We start from the raw sequence: 21970 nt of genomic DNA, 5'->3' as shown, positions 1-21970 counted from the left end.
GAAGTCTCCATAAAAGGCCTAATAAGACAGGGTTTGGGGAGCCTACTGATAGCTGAACACATGGAGGTTCCTGGAGGGTGGCACGCCCAGAGAGGGCATGGAAGTTCCTCATCCCTTTCTCCAGACATTGCCCTGTGCATCTCTTCATCTGTGTCCTTTGTAATATCCTTTATAGTAAATGATAAACATAAGTGTTTCCCTGAGTTCTTCGAACCACTCTAGCAAATCGATTGAACCAAAAGAGGCAGTTGTGAAAACCTCAACTTGAAGCCAGCAGGTCACAAGTTCCAGAAGCCTAGACTTGGGACTGGTGTCTCCAGTGGTGGGCAATCTTGGGGACTGGGCCTTCAACCTGTGGAATCTGATGCTACCTCCAGGTAGACAGTGTCAGTACTGAATTGGGAGACACCCAACCGGTGTCTGTTGCAGAACTGATTGCTTAGTTGGTGTGTGAGGAAAAACCTACACCCTTTTAATCACAGAAGTCTTCTGTGTTTATTGTTGTTGAATGAGAGATAAGAAAAAAACACATTTGGGCCGGGCGCGGTGGCTCACGCCTGTAATCCCAGCACTTTGGGAGGCCGAGGCGGGCAGATCACAAGGTCAGGAGATCGAGACCATCCTGGCTAACACAGTGAAACCCCACCTCTACTGAAAATACAAAAAAATTAGCCGGGCATGGTGGCAGGTGCCTGTAGTCCCAGCTACTCCGGAGGCTGAGGCAGGAGAATGGCGTGAAGCCGGGAGGCGGAGCTTGCAGTGCGCTGAGATCGCGCCACTGCACTCCAGCCTGAGCGACAGAGTGAGACTCCGTCTCAAAAAAGAAAAAGAAAAAGAAAAAAAAACACATTTGGCCCGCCATGGTGGCTCACGCCTGTAATCCCAGCACTTTGGAAGGCTGAGGCAGGCAGATCACCTGAGATCAGAAGTTCGAGACCAGCCTGACCAACATGGAGAAACCCTGTCTCTACTAAAAAATACAAAATTAGCCGGGCATGGTGGCACATGCCTGTAATCCCAGCTACACGGGAGGCTGAGGCAGGAGAATCGCTTGAACCCAGGAGGCAGAGGTTGCAGTGAGCCAAGATCACGCAATTGCACTCCAGCCTGGGCAACAAGAGCGAATCTCAGTCTCAAAAAAAAAAAAAAAAAAAAAACACAGTTTGAGTAGATTTTTCCACAAACAACGGTTACCTCTATAGAGATAAAATCAGCAACTAGGGATAGGAAGGACAATTAATTTTCACTTTACCAAATGTGGCAGTATGACCTATTCAAATAAATATATTGTTTCATTTATTTATTTATTTTCAGACGGACACTTGCTCTGTTGCCCAGGCTGGAGTGCAGTGGCGCGATCCCTGCTCACTGCGACCTCCACCTCCCAGGTTCAGCGATTCCCCTGCCTCAGCCTCCTGAGTAGCTGGGACTAAAGGCATGCGCCACCATACCTGGCTAATTTTTGTATTTTTAGTAGAGATGGGGTTTCACCATGTTGGCCAGGCTGGTCTACGAACTCCTGACCTCGTGATTTGCCCGCCTCAGCCTCCCAAAATGCTGGGATTGCCGTGCCTGGCCAAATATATTGTTTTAAAAACAAAAGACCTGTTGCCCAAGCTGTTGTGTAATCACCGCTAGGTTTTCTTTTTTTTTTTTCTTTTTTTTTTTTTTGAGACTGAGTCTCGCTCTGTCGCGCAGGCTGGAGTGCAGTGGCGCGATCTCAGCTCACTGCAAGCTCTGCCTCCCAGGTTCACGCCATTCTCCTGCCTCAGCCTCCCGAGTAGCTGGGACTACAGGCGCCCACCACCACGCTCGGCTAATTTTTTGTATTTTTAGTAGAGACGGGGTTTCACTGTGTTAGCCAGGATGGTCTCGATCTCCTGACCTTGTGATCCGCCCACCTCGGCCTCCCAAAGTGCTGGGATTACAGGCGTGAGCCACCGCGCCTGGCACCGCTAGGTTTTCAACTACCTGCTGGACATCCCCAACTGGCTATCCTTCCTTGCACCTGAGACTATTTAAATCCAACCTCACTCCCCCACCCCCATTCTAAATAGAACTGGCTGTTCCTGCCACCTTCATATTTCTCTTAAAAGTACATTTCCCCAGTCACTTAGGCTTGGCCCAAAGTCATTTTTGTTCCTCCTCCCTAGCCTCCCACCAAACCCCCTACTCTGTGCCAAAACAACCACCTGCTGACCGGGCACAGTGGCTCACACCTGTAATCCCAGCACTTTGGGAGGCCAAGGCGGGCGAATTGCCTGAGGTCAAGAGTTCCAGACCAGCCTGGCTAACATGGTGAAACCCCTTCTCTACTAAAAATACAAAAAAATTAGCCGGGCATGGTGGCACCCACCTTTAGTCCTACAAAATACAAAAAATTAGCTGGACATGGTGGTGCAGACCTGTAGTTCCCAGCTACTCGGGAGGCTGAGGCAGGAGAATCTCTTCCACCCGGGAGATGGAGGTTGCAGTAAGCCGAGATCACACCACTGCCCTCCAGCCTGGGCGACAGAAGGGGACCCCGTCAAAAAAAAAACAAAAAAAAACAAAAAAAAAAACACCTGGCTCTTCCATTTCAGTTTTTTCATGTCTCTGGAATTTTTTGTTTGTTTTGAAACAGAATATCACTCTGTCACCCAGGCTGGGGGGCGTGGCATGATCACAGCTCACTGCAGCCTCTACCCCACAGGCTCAAGAGATCCTCCCACTTCAGCCTCCAGACTAGCTGGTACTACAGGTCTGCACCACCATGCCCAGCTAATTTTTGTATTTTGTAGAGATGGGGTTTCACTATGTTGTCCAGTCTAGTCTCCTGGGTTCAAGTGATCCTCCCGCCTCAGCCTTTCAAAGTGCTGGGATTACAGGTGTAAGCCACCATGTCCGGCCTGGAATTTTTTTTTTCTTAATCCTTCTTCCAGGCCAGGCACAGTGCCTCACACCTGAAATCCCAGTACTTTGGAAGGTCAACGTGGATAGATGGCTTGAGCCCGGGAGTTTGAGACCAGCTTGGGCAACATGGTGAAACCTGGTCTCTACAAAAAATACAAAAAATTGGCCGGGCATGGTGGTGCATACCTGTAGCCCCAGTTATTCAGGAGGCTGAGTTGAGAGAATCACTTGAGCCCAGGAGATCGAGGCTGCAGTGAGCTGAGATCTCACTGCACTCCAGACTGAGTGACAGAGCGAGAGTCTTTCTCAAAAAAAAAAAAAAAAAAAACCCACTGTCATCTCCTAAGTAAGAGTCTAGTGGCTTTTGTTTACACCTAGAGTAGAAAAGTTAAGTGGTATCACTGCCTTTAGTCTTGCCCTCTTCTATCCTAGCTTCCCACCAGTGTTGAGTTCATTGTCCCAATACAACTAATCTCTCTGATTAAGGTGCTCCCCCATGGTGAGCCCCATGGCTTCCCTGGGCCTACCCAGTAAACTCTCCCACCCAGCAGCTGTGCCCTCCTCACCCCTAGGTTCAGCCTACCCTACCCTTATCTTATGGTGGGAGCCATGCCTTGTTGCAGCGATCTGGCTGCTTCACTTCCCCATGCCTTCTCTCCATCTTCCCTTTCCTCTTCATACCTTTATTAATTTCCTTCCCTGGGTCTGGAAGGTCTCTCCTCAACCTTGCCACCTCCTTCATGACCCCTAATTTCTTCCACCCTCCCTGATCTAGATGTGGTGTCTCCCTTTAACCTACTAAAGTGCCACATTATTTATTTATTTTGGGGTTTCCCTTTATTTTAAACTCAAGGATTTAGGCTCAATTATGTGGAAGAGAGAATTTCTTCATTCATTCAGCGAATACTAAGTATCTACCCTTCGCTAGGCAACAAGGATACAAAGATGCATCTGACACAGCCCTTTCCCTCCCTGGAGCTCCTTCTGACTCCTTGACTCCTTGATCCCCTTCCTCCTTCTTTTTTTTTTTTTTTTTTTTTTTTTTGGAGACAGAGTCTTGCTCTGTTGCCCAGGCTGTAGTGCAGTGGTGTAATCTCCACTCACTGCAACCTCTGCCTCCCAGGTTCAAGAAATTCTCCTGCCTCAGCCTCCCGAATAGCTGGGACCACAGGTCCATGCCGCCACATCCAGCTAATTTTTTGTATTTTTAGTAGAGACTAAAATACTAAATTTTTAGTAGAGCCTGTTGCCCAGGCTGGCCTCAAACCCCTAAGCTCAGGCAATCCGCCAGCCTCAGCCTCCCGTGAGCCACTGCACCCGGCCCTCTTTCTTTATAATACTTATGAACACATGTCTGTGTCTGTCCCAGGAATAGATTCATCACAAACATCTTGAAGGCAGGGTTCATTCCATTCATCTCAGCATGGTCTCACTCATAACAACATGTGCTTAGTTCACTTAGGATGCTTATTAAATAACAACCCTTTAGTTAAATAGACTAAAAATTGATATTTTTGACCAGGCACAAAGGCTCACACCTGTTATCCCAACACTTTATGAGGCTGAGGGCAGGAGGATTGCTTGAGCCCAGGAATTCAATAGCAGACTGCACAACAAGGCAAGACCCCATCTCTACAAAAAATTTTCTAAAAACTTAGCCAGGTGTGCTGGCACAGACCTGTGGTCCCAGCTACTCAGGAGGCTGAGGTGGGAGGATCACTTGAGCCCAGGAGGTTGAGGCCACAGTGAGCCATGTTCACACCAAGCCACTCCAGCCTGGGCAAGAGAGCAAGACCCTGTCTCAAAAAATAATAAATAAATACATAATTTTTTTTTTGAGATGGAGTTTCACTTTTGTTGCCCATACTGGAGTGCAGTGGCACGATCTTGGCTCACTGCAACCTCCACCTCCCGGGTTCAAGCGATTCTCCTGCTTCAGCTTCCCAAATAGCTGGGATTACAGGTGCCTGCCACCATGCCCGGCTACTTTTTGTATTTTTAGTTGAGACAAGGCTTACCATGTTGGCCAGGCTGGTCTCGAACTCCTGACCTCAGGTGATCCGCCCACAAAGGCCTCCCAAAATGCTGGGATTACAGGCGTGAGCCGCAGCACCTGGCCAATAAATAGAAATTTTTGATCTCATATATTGTTTTTTTCATATGTTTTCTGCTGACCCAAAAAATTAAATAAATGTGCCGACTGCTTTTCAATTTTTTTTTTCAATAAGGCTCCAGGTCAACAGTAGTGCAAGCTTTTAATGAATAAATATGCTAACATCAAAATAAGTTATAAATGGTAATTATTAGCAAATAGTTTTGAAAGTATTTGAGAGTAGCTTAGTTTTGTATATGCAAAATACTTCTCCCAGTTATTCAACAAGTATTTACTGAGCATCCACTATGTACCAGGCATTGCTTTTTGCACGACGACATGGAAGTGGAAAAAAAAAAAGAAATAAGCCAAGTCCCTTTTCTCCTGCAGCTCACATTTTTATTTATCAAGTGTTTTTCTTTATAAGCTCCAGCCTTCAAAACCTCTCATGTAAAAGCATTATTATCCACCCAACAAGCAAATCCAATGGGAAAGAAACCTGCCAACTGACCTTGAGAGTCCAGTTTATGAAAGAACTTGAGACAAACGCTGAAGACAGCAGTTTGTATTAGCCATGGTAATGTCTTTCTTACTTCAGCCTTTGTTTCGTTTTCAGGAAATCAGAAATAGAGATATCTGAGTTTAGACTTTGTTGCAGAGTAGATTATCTTATCTCCCCTCTGGATGTTCAAAATAAAATTCCCCCAAATATTGGGACCAAAGCTATCACAAAAACAAAACAAACAAAAAAAAAGCCAGCCATGGTGGTGCACGCCTGTGGTCTCAGCTACTCAGGAGGTTGAGGTGGGAGGATAGCTTGAGCCCAAGTGATCAAGGCTTCAGTGAGCCAAGATCATACCACTGCCCTCCAGCCTGGGTGACAGAGCCAGACGCTGTCTCACAAAAAAGAAAAGAGAGAGAGAGAAATTCCCCCAAACAGAAAAAGACTGATGTAATATTTAAATTTGAAGGCAGGAAGACCACTATAGGAAATGGCCTGGTTCCTCTCAGTAAAAGCATATTACTGCCTCAGAAGAAGAGACATGGGGTAAATGTTTAATTTCAGTTAAAGAATAAATTATCTTTCTCATAGACATGTAAATTAAGATGGATCACAAAGCCTTTTCAGATGCCTCTGCCTTTTAGAGCAACCATAAGCAGAAAAGCCAATTATAAAAGTTTTTACTCTCAAAGGATAATATAGAAAATTCTTTCTAGGAGCTGTGCAAAGGAAAGCTGTGAGCATAAGCAATACTGAAAAGAAATGAAATGTAAGGAATTTTCTGCCCCCTTTTCTTATGTGCCTGGAGGAGGAAGAACACTAGTAATTTTCCAAGTGCCTGTTTACTTTCACTTTATCTTGATGTTGGGGGAGGCGGAAACTTAGAAGTGTTACATCACTGCCAGTCCTGTGCTTGAGTGAGAAGCCACTTTTGCCCAACAGAGCTAAAAAACTATTGAAACTATCAGTTTCCTCATACACATTCTCAGTCCATAATCGTCTAGACTTTGGTAGAGGGGTAGGAATATATATATATATTGTATTAAATCTTTTTCTTAAGCACTCTCACTGTCAGAAACAACTGAAATACGCTAACATGTCCAACAGTGTTATCACCTCTCCGATCAAGTGTGCATCCTGGTCCCAATCATGCTTTAGAGCACTACAAATAGCCCTTGTGTTAAGCACGTTTTATAGCCTTCACTCTACAGTCTGAAACTTGAACTTTCCCCAGAAGTTTTGTTGATATTAAAAGTGATCTGGAAAGGATAAAGAGTCTGATCTTTTTAATGCTTAAGAATTTTTTGGGCTGGGCATGGTGGCTCATGCTTATAGTCCCAGCACTTTGGGAGACCAAGGCGGGAGAATCATTAAGATCAGGAGTTTGAGATCAGCCGGACCAACATAGTGAAACCCCGTCTCTACTAAAAATACAAAAATTAGCTGGGCATGGTGGTGTGAGCCTGTAGTCCTAGCTACTCAGGAGGCTGAGGCAGGAGAATCACTTGAACTCGGGAGGTGGAGGTTGCAGGGAGCCGAGATCACACCACTGTATTCCAGCCTGGGCAATAGAGCAAGACTCCATCTCAGAAAAAAAAAAAAAGAACTGTTTTATATGAAGTAATGAATGCTGTTAGAGGAAATTCAAGTCTGTATATTGAATAAATCACCCATATAAGATCTAATTTTTTTTTTTTTGAGACAGAGTCTCGCTCTGTCACCCAGGCTGGAATGCAGTGGCACGATCTCAGCTCACTGCAACCTTGGCCTCCTGGGTTCAAGCAATTCTCTGCCTCAGCCTCCCCAGTATCTGGGATTACAGGCGCCCACCACCATACCTTGCTAATTTTTTTGTATTTTTATTTATTTATTTATTTTTCTTTTTTTTTTTGAGACAGAGTCTTGCTCTGTTGCCCAGGCTGGAGTGCAGTGGTGCCATCTCGGCTCACTGCAAGCTCCGCCTCCCGGGTTCATGCCATTCTCCTGCCTCAGCCTCCCGAGTAGCTGGGACTACAGGTGCCCACCACCACGCCTGGCTAATTTTTTTGTATTTTTAGTAGAGACGGGGTTTCACCGTGTTAGCCAGGATGGTCTCGATCTCCTGACCTCGTAATCCACCCGCCTCGGCCTCCCAAAGTGCTGGGATTACAGGCGTGAGCCACCGCGCCCAGCCTGTATTTTTAGTAGAGACCGGGTTTCACCATCTTGGCCAGGTTATTCTTCAACTCCTGAACTCATGATCCATCCACCTCGGCCTCTCAAAGTGCTGGGATTACAGACGTGAGCCACTGCGCCCGGCCTACAATATCTATTATAATGCACTTCTCTCTTTTTTTTTTTTTTTTTTTTTTTAACACTAAGAAGATATTTCAGGCTGGGTGTGGTGTCTCCCATCTGTAACATCTGCAATCCTAGCATTTTGGGAGGCTGACACTTAAGTCTAGGAGTTCAAGACCAGCCTGGGCAACATAGTGAGACCCTCTCCTCTATAAAACAATAAAATAAAACAAAGAAAAGAAAGAAAAAATGTGTAAAGAAAAAAAAAAAAAAGAAGGCCAGACACAGTGGCTCACGCCTGTAATCCCAGCACTTAGGGAGGCCAAGGCAGGTGGATCACCTGAGGTCAGGAGTTCGAACCCAGCCTGGCCAACATGGTGAAACCCTGTCTCTACTAAAAATACAAAAATTAGCCGGGCGTAGTGGTGGGCGCCTGTAATCCCAGCTACTAGGGAGGCTGAGTCAGGAGAATTGCTTGAACCCGGGAGATGGAGGTTGCAGTGAGCCGAGGTGGCGCCACTGCACTCCAGCCTGGGCTACAAGAACAAAACTCCGTCTCAAAAAATAAAAAAGAAAAGGAAAGGAGAAAAGAAATGCACACTAAACTATAATGAAATATTACTTTAGATCCATCAGATTGGCAAAAATTAGAAAATATGGCTGGGCATGGTGGCTCACACCTGTAATCCAGCACTTTGGAAGGCCGAGGCAGGCGATCACCTGAGGTCAGGAGCTCGAGACTCAGCCTGGCCAATATGGCAAAACCCGTCTCTGCTAAAAGTACCAGAAAAAAAAAAAAAAAAAGCTGGGTGTAGTGGTGGTCGCCTGTAATCCCAGCTACTAGGGAGGCTGAGGCAGGTGAATCGCTTGAACCCAGGAGGCGGAGGTTGCAGTAAGCCAGTATCACGCCATTGCACTCCAGCCTGGGCAACAGGAGCGAAATTCCATCTAAAAAAAAAAATTATAAAACCTGATGCTAAGTGTTGGCAAAGGATGTGGGAAGACAAAAATTCTTGTCCACAAAGGGAGTGAGTGTGGGATATAAACTGGCAAACCCATTCCAGAAAGCAAAATGTTTGTATTTGAATTAAATAAAAATGTGTCCTTTGGCCCTGTATATATGCCCCACATCTGGGTATATGTCCCAGAGTGATTTGCTGAAGTCCCTAAGAAAGCATATACTCCACACTGTTTATTGTGACAGAGTTGGAGGCAACCCAGGTGTCCATGATTAGGGAAATATAAGTTAAATCTGGTGGATGTTTATTATGGAATAATATAATTCAGGACCATATAGAGACCTCAAAAATGTTGAGTAGGCCAGGCGCGGTGGCTCACGCCTGAAATCCCAGCACTTTGGGAGGCCGAGGCAGGCAGATCACCTGAGGTCAGGAGTTTGAAACCAGCCTGGCCAAGATGGTGAAACCCGGTCTCTACTAAAAATACAAAATTAGCGAGGCGTGGTGGCACATGCCTGTAATCCCAGCTACTCGGGAGGCTGCGATGGGAGAATCACTTGAACCCAGGAGGTGGAGGTTGCAGTGAGCTGAGATTGCACCACTGCACTCCAGCCTGGGCAACACAGCAAGACTCCATCTCATAAATAAATATGTAAATAAATAAATAAAATAAAAGTGTACAAGTCAGCTGGGCATGATGGAGTGCTCCTGTAGGGCTCAGCTACTCAGGAGGCTGTGGAGGGAGGATTACTTGAGCCTAGGAAACATAGCAAGACCCCATCTCTTTTTTAAAAAAGTGTACAATTTAGTGACTTTTTAGTATATTCAGGGTCGTGCAACTATTAAACGTCTAATTACAGAACACGTCATCACCCTGTAAAGAAACCTCATATCCATTCACAGTCACTCTTCATTCCCTCTCTTTTCCCAGTACCAGTCAACCACTAACCTATTTTCCATCTCTACAGATATGACTATTCTGGACATTTCTTATAGAATATGTGATCTGTTATGACTGGCTTATTTCTCTTAACATGTTTTCTAGGTTCATCCTCCGGTAGCATGTATCTGTATTTCATTCCTTTTTTATTGCCAAATAATATTCCATTGAATGGATATATTATTATTTATTTGTTTTTTCATTAGTTGATGTTTCTATTTTTTGGCAGTTATGAATAACACTGCTAGAACATTCACGTACAGGTGTTTTATTCTTTTTTTTTTTTTTTTTTTTTTTTTGAGACAGGGTCTCACTCTGTTGCCCAGACTGGAGTGCAGTGGTGTGATCTTGACTCATTGCAGCCTCCACCTCCTGGGTTCAAGTGATTCTCGTACTTCAGCCTCCTGAGTAGCTGGGACTACAGGCACATGCCACCATGCCTGGCTAATTTTTGTATTTTTAGTAGAGACGGGGTTTTGCCATGTTGGCCAAGCTGGTCTCAAACTCCTGGGCTCAGGTGATCCACCTGCCTCAGCCTCTCAAAGTGCTGAGATTACAGGCATAAGCCACCACACCCAGACTAGTTGATTTTAGTATATGGTAAGAAATAGGGGTCTATTTGCTTTTTTTTTTTTTTCCTGCTGCTGCGTGAGGAGCAGGGCTAACTCATAGGCAGTGTGTCCAGAGACGGTGAGGGGTCTAGTTTCATTCTTCTGCATATGGATATCGAGTTTTCCCAGCATCATTTATTGAAGGAGGCGTCCTTTTCCTGGTGTATGTCCATGGTGCCTTTATAAAAAAATGTTGGCTGTAAATGCATGGATTTATTTCTGGGTTCTCTATTCTGTTCCATTGGTCTGTGTCTGTTTTTATACCAATACCATGCTGTTTCAGTTACTATCACTTTGTAGTATATTTTGAATCAGGTAGTGTAATACCTCCAGCTTTGTTCATTTTGCTCAGTATAGCTTTGGCTAGTTGGGGTCTTTATGGTTCCATATTAATTTTAGGGATTTTTTTCTATTTCTGTGAAGAATGTCATTGGTATTTTTATAGCAATTGCATTGCTATAGATTGCTTTGGGTCATTAAAAATAATAACAATCAGAAAAAGAATGCATTGTAAAAAACAAACACGAAAACTCAAGGTCAGCCCCAAAACTTCTGCCTGACTTTAGAACCCCAAATCTAGGGTTTCTGGCCCTTGGGCTTCAGGCTGGAGTGACCCTCCCCAATCCACCCTCAAACTTTACACCTCAGACTGGATGATAAGGTGGCTTCTGTGGCCTACAAAGTGGCCCTTGTTGATATTCATGTCAGCCCACTGGCCATGCCAAATGACCCATATTTACTTGCCAATAAAAATACCAAAAAACAAAACACTGACACTCCTGAAGGATGCCATTCAGTTCACTACTTTCTCCACTCTCTTATCCCAGTGTCAATGTCCATAACTTTCACCATAAGGACTTTGTATTTTAAAAAATACGTTTTAAAGAACCGATTGTTACAGCATAAACACACACGCACACGCACACACACACACACACACACACACACCCTGTCTGTCTTCAGAAGCTTGGAATACATTACAGATTCACTGCCCTAAAAACCACTCACAGCAGGGATCGTTTTACCCCGGACACCAAATAAATCCTCCAGATTTGAGCCACTCGGTGGCGAAACACGGACTGTGGGTATTTCCCAGTAGGGTGGGGTGCAGCAAATATTTATAGCTCTCAGGAAACTTGTGTTTGACTCATATTTTAGCTGATTCGTGAATAAGAACTATCAAAGGCTAGATTTTTTTTTTCTTTCTTTTTGGTTTAAGGAAAGAAGATGACTAGTGGAGCAACCATTTCTGCGTGACTGCAGAGAGAAAACACAAAGAAAGGAATTTAGAATGACTCAGCCCGGGCAGCGCAGCGGGTGAGGGCCTCGCGAACAATGGAAAGTCACACTGGGGCCTCAGAACCCGGGTCTACACCCTCAGCGCCAGAGGCTGCTGACCGCTGGGGGCAGCAGGGACACTAGGCAAAAAGTGACTTTCTTGTCCCTCATTTCTTGCTTTTTAGCCTAAAATGCAGAACTAGCTCTTAAGATTGAAATATAATTATGATAATTTTGTAAAACTCACAGGAGCTCTGGGACATAAAAGCAAAGGTCCGGGGCCTCATTCCCAGAGGCCAGGGTCATTTGGGCAGCAAATAACAAATGCCAGGAATCCACACATCAACTCGCCTGGGCTGGGGATGGGAGTGGGGTTGGGTAGGACTCTGAGCACGTTTTTTTAACTCACCAGAAAACTTTCTAGAAAAAAAAAAAAAAAAAAAAAAAGCCCAAGGGCGCCACATGGCAAGCCTTTGCTTCCAGGCCAGGGGTAAAAGTCTTTGCTGTACCTCCAAGAGGCCAGCTTGGACCTCACAGGATAATGAATTTGCCCTTTCTGGCAGGAACAGGAACTCAGAAAAGAAATTGGCCAGAGGCCTGGTGGTTAGGAGATTGTTTCTGAAAAAATGCAATCATCTAATAGAGAATCTGTTGAGCTTAGGGTTTCTTGTGTGGGACTCAGTTACTCTCGAGGAATGTAGCAGCTGCAGCCAACATTTAAAAATCAATAGAATATATAGAATACCCTGTTTTTTTGTTGTTTGTATGTTTGCCAGTGCATGGTATAGATGTCCAGGCTGTGCCCTAAATATCTCCCAGAGGCCCTTCCAGTATCCCCAGGGAGACCAGGTCCACACCCACCCCAAGGCTGGGGCACAGCCCACATGGTTTCTGCAGGTTGCACCCAGGCTCTGCATGTCAAGTGGCACAAGATCTGGAGCACATGCCCTGCTGGGGAAGGGAGGCACCGCCTCTGGCAAATCCCCCCAGCCGGTGCCTCTCCTCCCTATTGTCCTGGCCACACTGTGCCCTGTCCAGGACAGATTCCTGCCAGCCCCACAGCCCAGGATGCCATCCAAATTGACAAGTTGCCCTCTAAATCTTCCTTCCTGCCAGGTGCAGTGGCTCAGGCCTGTAATCCTAAACTTTAGGATGCCAAGGTGGGTGGATCATCAAGAGATCAAGACCATCCTGGCCAACATGGTGAAACCCCATCTCTACTAAGAATTCCAAAATTAGCCAGGCGTGGTGGCAGGCACCTTTAATCTCAGCTACTGGGGAGGCTGAGGCAGAAGAATTGCTTGAACCCGGAGGCAAAGGTTGCAGTGAGCCGACACCACGCCATTGCACTCCAGCCTGGGTGACAGAGCGAGACTCTGTCTCAAAAAAAAGAAAAAAAAAGGAAAAAAAAAAAGATAGCCTAATTCAGCACTACACTTTGAAAAATATCCTGTTTTGTTAAAAATGCTTAGACCTAGTAAGTGTATTTTGCTCCACTTTTGTTAAATACTTGGAGATTTATCTGTAAACGCACGCAACAATTTCTGTTGACATCAGCAAAGCAGGGTTAGCAAGTGCTGCAGGGGACGTAGAACTAGCCAGACTGACCTAACAGTGGTATTTCTTCCCACAGGATTCTCTCTGTGCATTATCTTTATACACATAGAGTTATTACTTACATAGATACAGATTTGGGGGAAAAAGATTTTTTTTCCTGACTGTGGCTTCCTAGCTGCCTTTGTGTAGTTAGCAATAGCAAACCAAATTTTTTTAAACAAACTCTTATAGTAGGTACTGTATGTGCAGACACTGTGTAGTCTTACTCTTACATATGTTAATTCAGTTAATTCTCACAACTCTATGAAGTAGGTACTACTATTATCATTCCCTTTTTTTTTTTTTTTTGAGACAGAGTCTCGCTCTGTCACCCAGGCTGGAGTGCTGTGGCGCAATCTTGGCCCATGGCAACCTCCACCTCCCAGGTTCAAGCGATTCTCCTGCCTCAGCATCCCAAGTGGCACGCACTACCACGCTCACCTAATTTTTGTATTTTTAGTAGAGACAAGGTTTCACCATGTTGGCCAGACTGGCCTTGAACTCCTGACCTCAAATGATCCGCCTGCCTCAGCCTCCCAAAGTGCTGGGATTACAGGCATGAGCCACCTCACCTGGCCTTCATTTCCATTTTTACAGGTAGGGAAACTGAGGCAAAGAGAGGTTAAATAAATTGCCCAAAATCTCAAAACTCATAAAATTGCACAGGTGGGATTAGAACCATGCTCCAAGCACTAAATTATGCTGATCTGACCTGTGAATGCTTCCTAAGAGCCATAGGAGAGGTACAACCTGGCTTAATTAAGCTCCTTTGCTAAAGTACATTAAGATGTGTTTTACTGCTGCCTATGCCTCTAATAAATGCTCCCTTCGGGCATCCCATAATAAAGCTACCACTAAGATTCAACTTGGTTCTGTGAGGCCTTTAGCAGTGTGACCCAGTCTTCTTTCTCTCTAGCACTCAGCTTCGGCTAAACTAAAATTCAGTTTATGCTTTCCTGCCTCAGCATTTTCTCTGTGCTTTTCTCTCCACCTAGAACGCCTCCCAAGCCATCTCTCTCCACCTGACTTCTTTTATTGAAACCCCATCTACCTTCAAGGCCCAAATCAAGCTAGCATTCATTGTCACACAAGACAGAATATCTCTGAAGTCTGAAATTCTACAGCCTTTGTCTTCACCACTCACATGCCTACATATCTTATCTCCCCTACATGGTCAGCAATTTCTTTTCCCCACAACACTGAGCACAGCACATTTGCACATAAATAGTTCTCAGTGAATGTATAGTCTCTCATTGTTTGCCCTCCATCCATCCTCTCTGTTAAATATCTGTAGAGAAATATAATGCATTATTTCAAAAAGAAAATACTTCCTCCTTCTTAAAAACAAACAAAAAAACATGATTTTGTTCAGGAATTTATCCCTCTCCATTTCTGGAAATAGATCCTGATTTGTCTGAGCCAGTGCTATCAAACAGAAACAGAAATCAACTTACAAATGTAATTTTATTTTATTTTATTTATTTATTTTGAGACAGAGTCTCGCTCTGTCACCGAGGCTAGAGTACAGTGGTGCAATCTCGGCTCATACTGCAACCTCTGCCTCCCAGGTTCAAGCAATTCTCCTGTCTCAGCCTCCCAAATAGCTGGGATTACAGGCGCATGCCACCAAGCCCAGAGAATTTTTGTATTTTTAGTAGAGATGGGGTTTCGCCATGTTGGCCAGGCTGGTCTCAAACTCCTGACCTCAGAGTGATCTGCCCGTCTTGGCCTCCCAAAGTGCTGGGATTACAGGCATCAGCCACCACACCCAGCCTGTAATTTAAAATTTTCTAGTAGCCACATTAAAAAATTAAAAATAGCCCAGGTATGGTGGCTCACGCCTGTAATCCCAGCTACTTGGGTGGCTGAGGCATAAGAATCGCTTGAACCCGGGAGGTGGAGGTTGCAGTGAGGCAAGATGGCACCACTGCACTCCAGCCTGGGCGACACAGAGAGACTCTGTCTCAAAAAAATAAAAAATAGGCTGGGCAAGGTGGCTCACACCTGTAATCCCAGCACTTTGGGAGGCTGAAGTGGGTGGATCACCTGAGGTCAGAAGTTCAAAACCAGCCTGACCAACATGGTGAAACCCCGTCTCTACTAAAAATACAAAAATTAGCCAGGCATGGTGGCTCACACTTGTAATCCTAGCTACTGGGGAGGCTGAGGCAGGAGAATCACTTGAACCCAGGAGGCAGAGGTTGCAGTGAGCCAAGATCATGCCACTTTACTCCAGCCTGGGCAATAGAGTGAGACTCCATCTCAAAAAAAAAAAAAGAAAATGAAATCATCGGGGAACCTGCCCCCAGTAGTCACGTAGGTTCTTTTCTATTTTCCCTAAGCGTCGGCCGGGTTGAAAAATAAAGGGACAGAGTACAGAAGAGAGAAATTTTAAAGCTGGGCGTCCGGGGGAGACATCACATGTCGGTAGGTTCCGTGATGCCCTGCAAGCTGTAAAATCAGCAAGTTTTTATTAGTGATTTTCAAAAGGGGAGGGAGTGTATGAATAGGGTGTGGGTCACAGAGATCAGGTGCTTCACAAGGTAATAGAATATCACAAGGCAAATGGAGGCAGGGCGAGATCACAGGACCACAGGACCTGGGCGAAATTAAAATTGCTAATGAAGTTTCAGGCACCATTGTCATTGATAACATCTTATCAGGAGACAAGGTTTGAGAGCAGACAACCGGTCTGACCAAAAATTTATTAGGCAGGAATTTCTTCATCCTAATAAGCCTGGGAGCACTATGGGAGACTGGGGCTTATTTCATTCCTACAGTTTCTACCATAGAAGATGGCCACACCCAAGGGGGCCATTTTAGAGGCCTGCCCTCAGGGGCACATTCTCTTTCTCAGGGATGTTCCTTGCTGAGAAAAAGAATTCAGCAATATTTCTCCCATTTGCTTTTGAAAGAAGAGAAATATGGCTCTGTTCTGCCTGGCTCACCAGCGGTCAGAGTTTAAGGTTATCTCTCTTGTTCCCTGAACATTGCTGTTATCCTGTTCTTTTTTCAAGGTGCCCAGATTTCATATTGTTCAAACACACATGCTCTACAATTTGTGCAGTTAACGCAATCATCACAGTGTCCTGAGGGGACATACATTCTCCTCAGCTTACGAGATGACAGGATTAAGAGATTAAAGTAAAGACAGGCATAGGAAATCATAAGGGTATTGATTGGGGAAGTGATAAGTGTCCATGAAATCTTCACAATTTATGTTTAGAGATTGCAGTAAAGACAGGCATAAGAAATTATAAAAGTATTAATTTGGGGAACTAATAAATGTCCATGAAATCTTCACAATCCATGTTCTTCTGCCATGGCTTCAGCCGGTCCCTCTGTTCAGGGTCCCTGACTTCCCACAACATGAAATAAAATAAAAAAATTAAAAATAGCCAAACACAATGGGTCGTGCCTGTAATTTCAACACTTAGGGAGGCAGAGGTGGGAGGATAGCTTGAGCTCAAGGGTTTGAGACCTGCCTGGGCAACATAGCAAGGCCCCATTCTCCACAAACAGGAAAAAAAAGACCAAAAAAAAATAAACAGGTTAAATTAATTTTAATAATAAATTTTATTTAACTCAATATATCAAAAATATTATTTCAACATGGTTGTTTTTGTTGTTGGTTTTTTTTTTCTTTTTTTTTTTTTTTGAGATGGAGTCTTGCTCTGTCGCCCAGGCTGGAGTGCAGTGGCGCGATCTTGGCTCACTGCAAGCTCCGCCTCCCGGGTTCACACCATTCTCCTGCCTCAGCCTCCCAAGTAGCTGGGACTACAGGTGCCCACCACCACACCCGGATAATTTTTTGTGTTTTTAGTAGAGACAGGGTTTCACCATGTTAGCTAGGGTGGTCTCGATCTCCTGACCTCGTGATCCGCCCGCCTCAGCCTCCCAAAGTGCTGGGATTACAGGCATGAGCCACCACGCCCAGCCTTGAGACAGGTTCTTGCTCTGTCACCCAGGCTGGAGTGTAGTGGTTCGATCTCAGCTCACTGCAACCTCCGCCTCATGGGTTCAAGCAATTCTCCTGCCTCCTGAGTAGCTGGGATTACAGACATGAACCACTACACCCAGCTAATTTTTGTATTTTTAGTAGAGACAGGGTTTTGCCATGTTGGCCAGGCTGGTTTCGAACTCCTGTCCTCAAGCGATCTGCCTATCTCAGCCTTCTGAAGTGCTGGGATTACAGGCGTGAGCCAGCACACCTAGCCTTCAGCATGTAATCAATATAAAAAAAAATAAATAAGTTGGGTACAGTGGCTCACTTCTATAATCCCAGCACTTGGGAGGCCGAGGCAGGAGCATCACTTGAATTCAGGAGTTGGAGACCAGCCTAGCCAACATAGCAAGACCTTGTTTCTAAGTAAAAAATAAAAATAAAACTAATTTTTAAAAGAAAAAAACATTAAATAGATATTTTACGTGTGTGTATGTTATGAAGTTTTTGGAATTTTATCTTTTTTAATTTGAGTCCAAGTCTCGCTCTGTCGCCCAGGCTGGAGTGCAGTGGCGTGATCCCCCCGGCTCACTGCAACCTCCGTTTCCTGGGTTCAAGCAATTATCCTGCCTCAGCCTCCTGAGTAGCTGGGACTACAGACGTGTACCACCACACCTGGCTAATTTTTATGTTTTTAGTAGAGACATGGTTTCACCATGTTGGCCAGGCTGGTTTCAAACTCCTGGGCTCAAGCCCCCCTTCGGCCTCCCAAAGTGCTGGGATTACAGGCATGAGCCACCATGCCCAGCTGAAGTTTTTGGAGTATTTTACACTTACAACTTAATTCGGACTACATTTTAAAAGCTCAATAGCCACATATGGCTAGTAGCTTCCATATTGGACAGGGCAGTTCTGAGCCCATTAGCACAACATTCCCATGGTGACAGTTATTGATCCAGGAGTGTAGGCTGGAGGCCTAAGTTGAGCTGATCAGACTGAAACAAAGGATTTATAGTCCATAATAGGAGAGGTTCTGCCTGCTGGTAGTTACAAGAGAAGCCTATAACTCTGATTGCTACTGGCAGCCTTAGTAGGAATCATCTCGGAACCATAAGGAAAAATCAGCAGCATTGGTGTTAGGATGACACCAACATTGAGGAGGAGTAGGGAGACAGAAAGTACCCTGGGTCCTGAATGACATTGCTGAGCCATTGATCAGACCGGGCCTAGAGCTCACCCTACTTCTAGTTATGAAAAATAATACATTTCCCCTTTGTTTAAGCCAGACTGAGTCAGTTTTCTGTAGCATCCAACAATATCCCAACATCAGAGCTAACCCTGGAATCCAAGTCTACAGCCTCCTACATCCAGGTTTCTTGACAAGGATGGCTCTCAAGAAAGAATTCTGACTAATTCTTTTTTTTTTTTTTGGAGACAGAATCTTGCTCTGTGGCCCAGCCTGGAGTGCAGTGGCACAATCTCAGCTCACTGCAACCTCTGTCTCCTGGGTTCAAGCAATTCTCCTGCCTCAGCCTCCCGAGTAGCTGGGATTACAGGTGCACACCACCACACACAGCTAATTTTTTCTATTTTTAGTAGAGATGGGTTTTCACCAAGTTGGCCAGGCTGGTCTCGAACTCTTGACCTTAGATGATCTACCCACCTCAGCCTCCCAAAGTGCTGGGATTATAGGCATAAGCCACCATGCCCAGCCAAATTTTGGCTAATTCTTTTGGATCCCTCTTTGATTCTTTCTGTGGCACAGTAGTGGTAACTGCCAATGAATTGGAAGTAAAGATCCCTACAGATGCTAGTGCTTGTGAAGTCCTCACCTAACAGGTGGGTCCTCACAGCTGCCGATGTCAGCCTGAGAGGTGACAGCGTGCTGGCAGTCCTCACAGCCCTCGCTTGCTCTCAGCGCCTCCTCTGCCTGGGCTCCCACTTTGGCGGCACTTGAGGAGTCCTTCAGCCCACCGCTGCACTGTGGGAGCCCCTTTCTGGGCTGGCCAAGGCCAGAGCCAGCTCCCTCAGCTTGCAGGGAGGTGTGGAGGGAGAGGCCCGAGCAGGAACCCGGGCTGCGCGTGGCGCTTGCGGGCCAGCTGGAGTTCCGGGTGGGCGTGGGCTTGGCGGGCCCTGCACTCGGAGCAGCCGGCCGGCCCTGCCGACCCTGGGCAATGAGGGGCTTAGCACCCGGGCCAGCGGCTGCAGAGGGTGTACTGGGTCCCTCAGCAGTGCCAGCCCACCGGCGCTGGGCTCGATTTCTCCCCGGGCCTTAGCTGCCTTCCCGCGGGGCAGGGCTCGGGACCTGCAACCCGCCATGCCTGAGCCTCCCACCCCCTCCATGGGCTCCTGCACGGCCCGAGCCTCCCCGACGAGCGCCACCCCCTGCTCCACAGCGCCCAGTCCCATCGACCACCCAAGGGCTGAGGAGTGCGGGCGCACGCACGCACTGGGACTGGCAGGCAGCTCCACCTGCCCCCCCGGTGCGGGATCCACTGGGTGAAGCCAGCTGGGCTCCTGAGTCTGGTGGGGACATGGAGAACCTTTATGTCTAGCTAAGGGATTGTAAATACACCAATCAGCACCCTGTGTCTAGCTCAGGGTTTGTGAAGGCACCAATCGACACTCTGTATCTAGCTACTCTGGTGGGGTCTTGGAATACCTTTATGTCTAGCTCAGGGATTGTAAATACACCAATCCACACTCTGTATCTAGCTCAAGGTTTGTGAACACACCAATCAGCACCCTGTGTCTAGCTCAGGGTTTGTGAATGCACCAATCAACACTCTGTATCTAGCTACTCTGGTGGGTACTTGGAGAACCTTTGTGTTGACACTCTGTATCTAGCTAATCTGGTGGGGACGTGGAGAACCTTTGTGTCTAGCTCAGGGATTGTAAACGCACCAATCAGCGCCCTGTAAAAACAGACCACTCAGCTCTACCAATCAGCAGGATGTAGGTGGGGCGAGATAAGAGAATAAAAGCAGGCTGCCCGAACCTCGCAGTGGCAACCCGCTTGGGTCCTCTTCCACGCAGGGGAAGCTTTGTTCTTTCGCTCTTTGCAATAAATCTTGCTGCTGCTTACTCTTTGGGTCCACTCTGCCTTTTTGACCTGTAACACTCACCGGGAAGGTCTGCAGCTTCACTCCTGAAGCCAGCAAGATCACGAGCCCACCAGGAGGAACGAACAACTCCAGATGCGCCACCTTAAGAGCTGTAACACTCACCGTGAAGGTCTGCAGCTTCACTTCTGAGCCAGTGAGACCACGAACCTACCAGAAGGAAGAGACTTCGAACACATCTGAACATCAGAAGGAGCAAACTCCGGACACGCTGCCTTTGAGAACTGTAATACTCACCGCAAGTGTCTGCGGCTTCATTCTTGAAGTCAGTGAGACCAAGAACCCACCGATTCCGGACACAATCTCAGAGCACAAGAATGGCTGGAAGTCCCTTCTCAGGGCAGCTGTTATTACACTGCGCTCTCAAGCTAGCCAGAGCTTCCTCCATCTGCCAGGGCAGGCATTTGTCACAGCCCTTCAACACCTCTCCTGGAACTGATAGACCCTGGGGCTGACCCAAATCTGGACAAGCTAGAGCCCTTTGCCAAGAGGCAGCCCAGGAAGCCACACTTTCCACTGTGATAGCAGCCTTTTCTGTCAGGGTGCTGAAGATCAGCACGTTCTAGGCCAACTGCTGGTGCCAGGAATTTAGAGGGAAGGTTGGAAAGACTGACAGGAGCACTGACAACTGCACGGCCATAAACCTAAGAGGAGCAGTACAAAGAAAGTGAACTGAAGAGATGCCACCATGGGAGTGAGAGAAAATTGCTCCCAAGCTCCGTTCATCCTGCATTGCTTAAAAGCAGCAGCAGCACGGTGTGAACGAACCTGCTCTGAGGCAAACAGACCTTATCGTTCACTTACAATGCACAGGTCTTACAGCCCCAAAACTATGAGGAAAGGCTGAGCCACAATTAATCAAGCCTCCTTCCCTTCTGTCTTGGAGAATATGCATCGTGCACCAGTTGCTGAAAAATGGCAACATGGTATAGTGAGAAGAACGTGGCTTCCAGACCAGAGATCTGCCACTCAGCACTGGTGCAATGGTGGACAAGTCACATGGCCTTCATGAGGCTTAGTTTTCTAGTCTCTAAAATGAACATTATTACAAATCTCACAACTTCGGAAGGTCTAATTTCTAAAATACATGTGAAACCCTTTGTTTTTATTATTTTTCTAAATAGAGACAGGGTCTTGCTATGTTACCCAGGCTGGTCTTGAACTCCTGGCCTCAAGCGGTCCTCCCCTCTCAGCCTGCTAAAGTGCTGGGGATTATAGGACGTGAAACCCTTAGTAAGCTAAGTGCTATAAATGTTCACTGTTATGACTTCTTTTATAAGGAAAAAGAAATGTCTCTGATGGTTTTTTAATACCCAGAAATTACTACCTACTCATTAATGCTTCTTCTGAAAAATAAATGAAAATCATAAATTTTTAAATACAATTATTTGTTCTTACAGCATTTGTTTCTATCCACTTACTTGCTCTGTGCCTCGGGTTCCTGGTTGACAAAAACAGACCTCAAGTACCTGTCCTGCACAATGCTGACAACTGGAATGATGGCCAAATGCACAGAACCCAAAGGTTTACTAAGCTTAAAGTCTTATACGTCTTCTTCCTGATCATTTCACAAAGAAAGAAAAAGGAAAAGGAAAAAAAGAATGTAAAAAATAAGGCTTATACATCAGGGGTGACACTCCAAAACAGTTACAGCATCTAATTACAAAACAGTTTGCCAAGGTGTAGGATCCAGCTCCCTCGGCCCTCTGAATGGTACCACATCTTGTTTCCTTCTGACCCTAGTATGTCACATCTGAA

The 21970-nt window shown here is 45.9% G+C and overlaps 1 protein-coding gene across 1 annotated transcript in view; it reads left to right on the top strand.

Annotated features, from left to right (window-relative positions):
• The window catches only part of SLC17A5 (solute carrier family 17 member 5), an 87712-nt gene extending 66175 nt beyond the window's left edge, over positions 1–21537 (top strand). Inside the window, exon 11 of the mRNA XM_034962384.3 lies at positions 11493–21537. Within this exon, the coding sequence (XP_034818275.1) occupies positions 11493–11504 (12 nt within the window). The 3' untranslated portion in view covers positions 11505–21537. The remainder of the gene's footprint in view (positions 1–11492) is intronic.
• The last annotated feature ends 433 nt before the right edge of the window (positions 21538–21970 follow it).

Source organism: Pan paniscus, chromosome 5, assembly GCF_029289425.2.
Source record: "Pan paniscus chromosome 5, NHGRI_mPanPan1-v2.0_pri, whole genome shotgun sequence".
NCBI lineage: Eukaryota > Metazoa > Chordata > Mammalia > Primates > Hominidae > Pan > Pan paniscus.
Note: the sequence above shows the minus strand (reverse complement) of the source record. Positions and strands in the feature narration are given on the sequence as shown.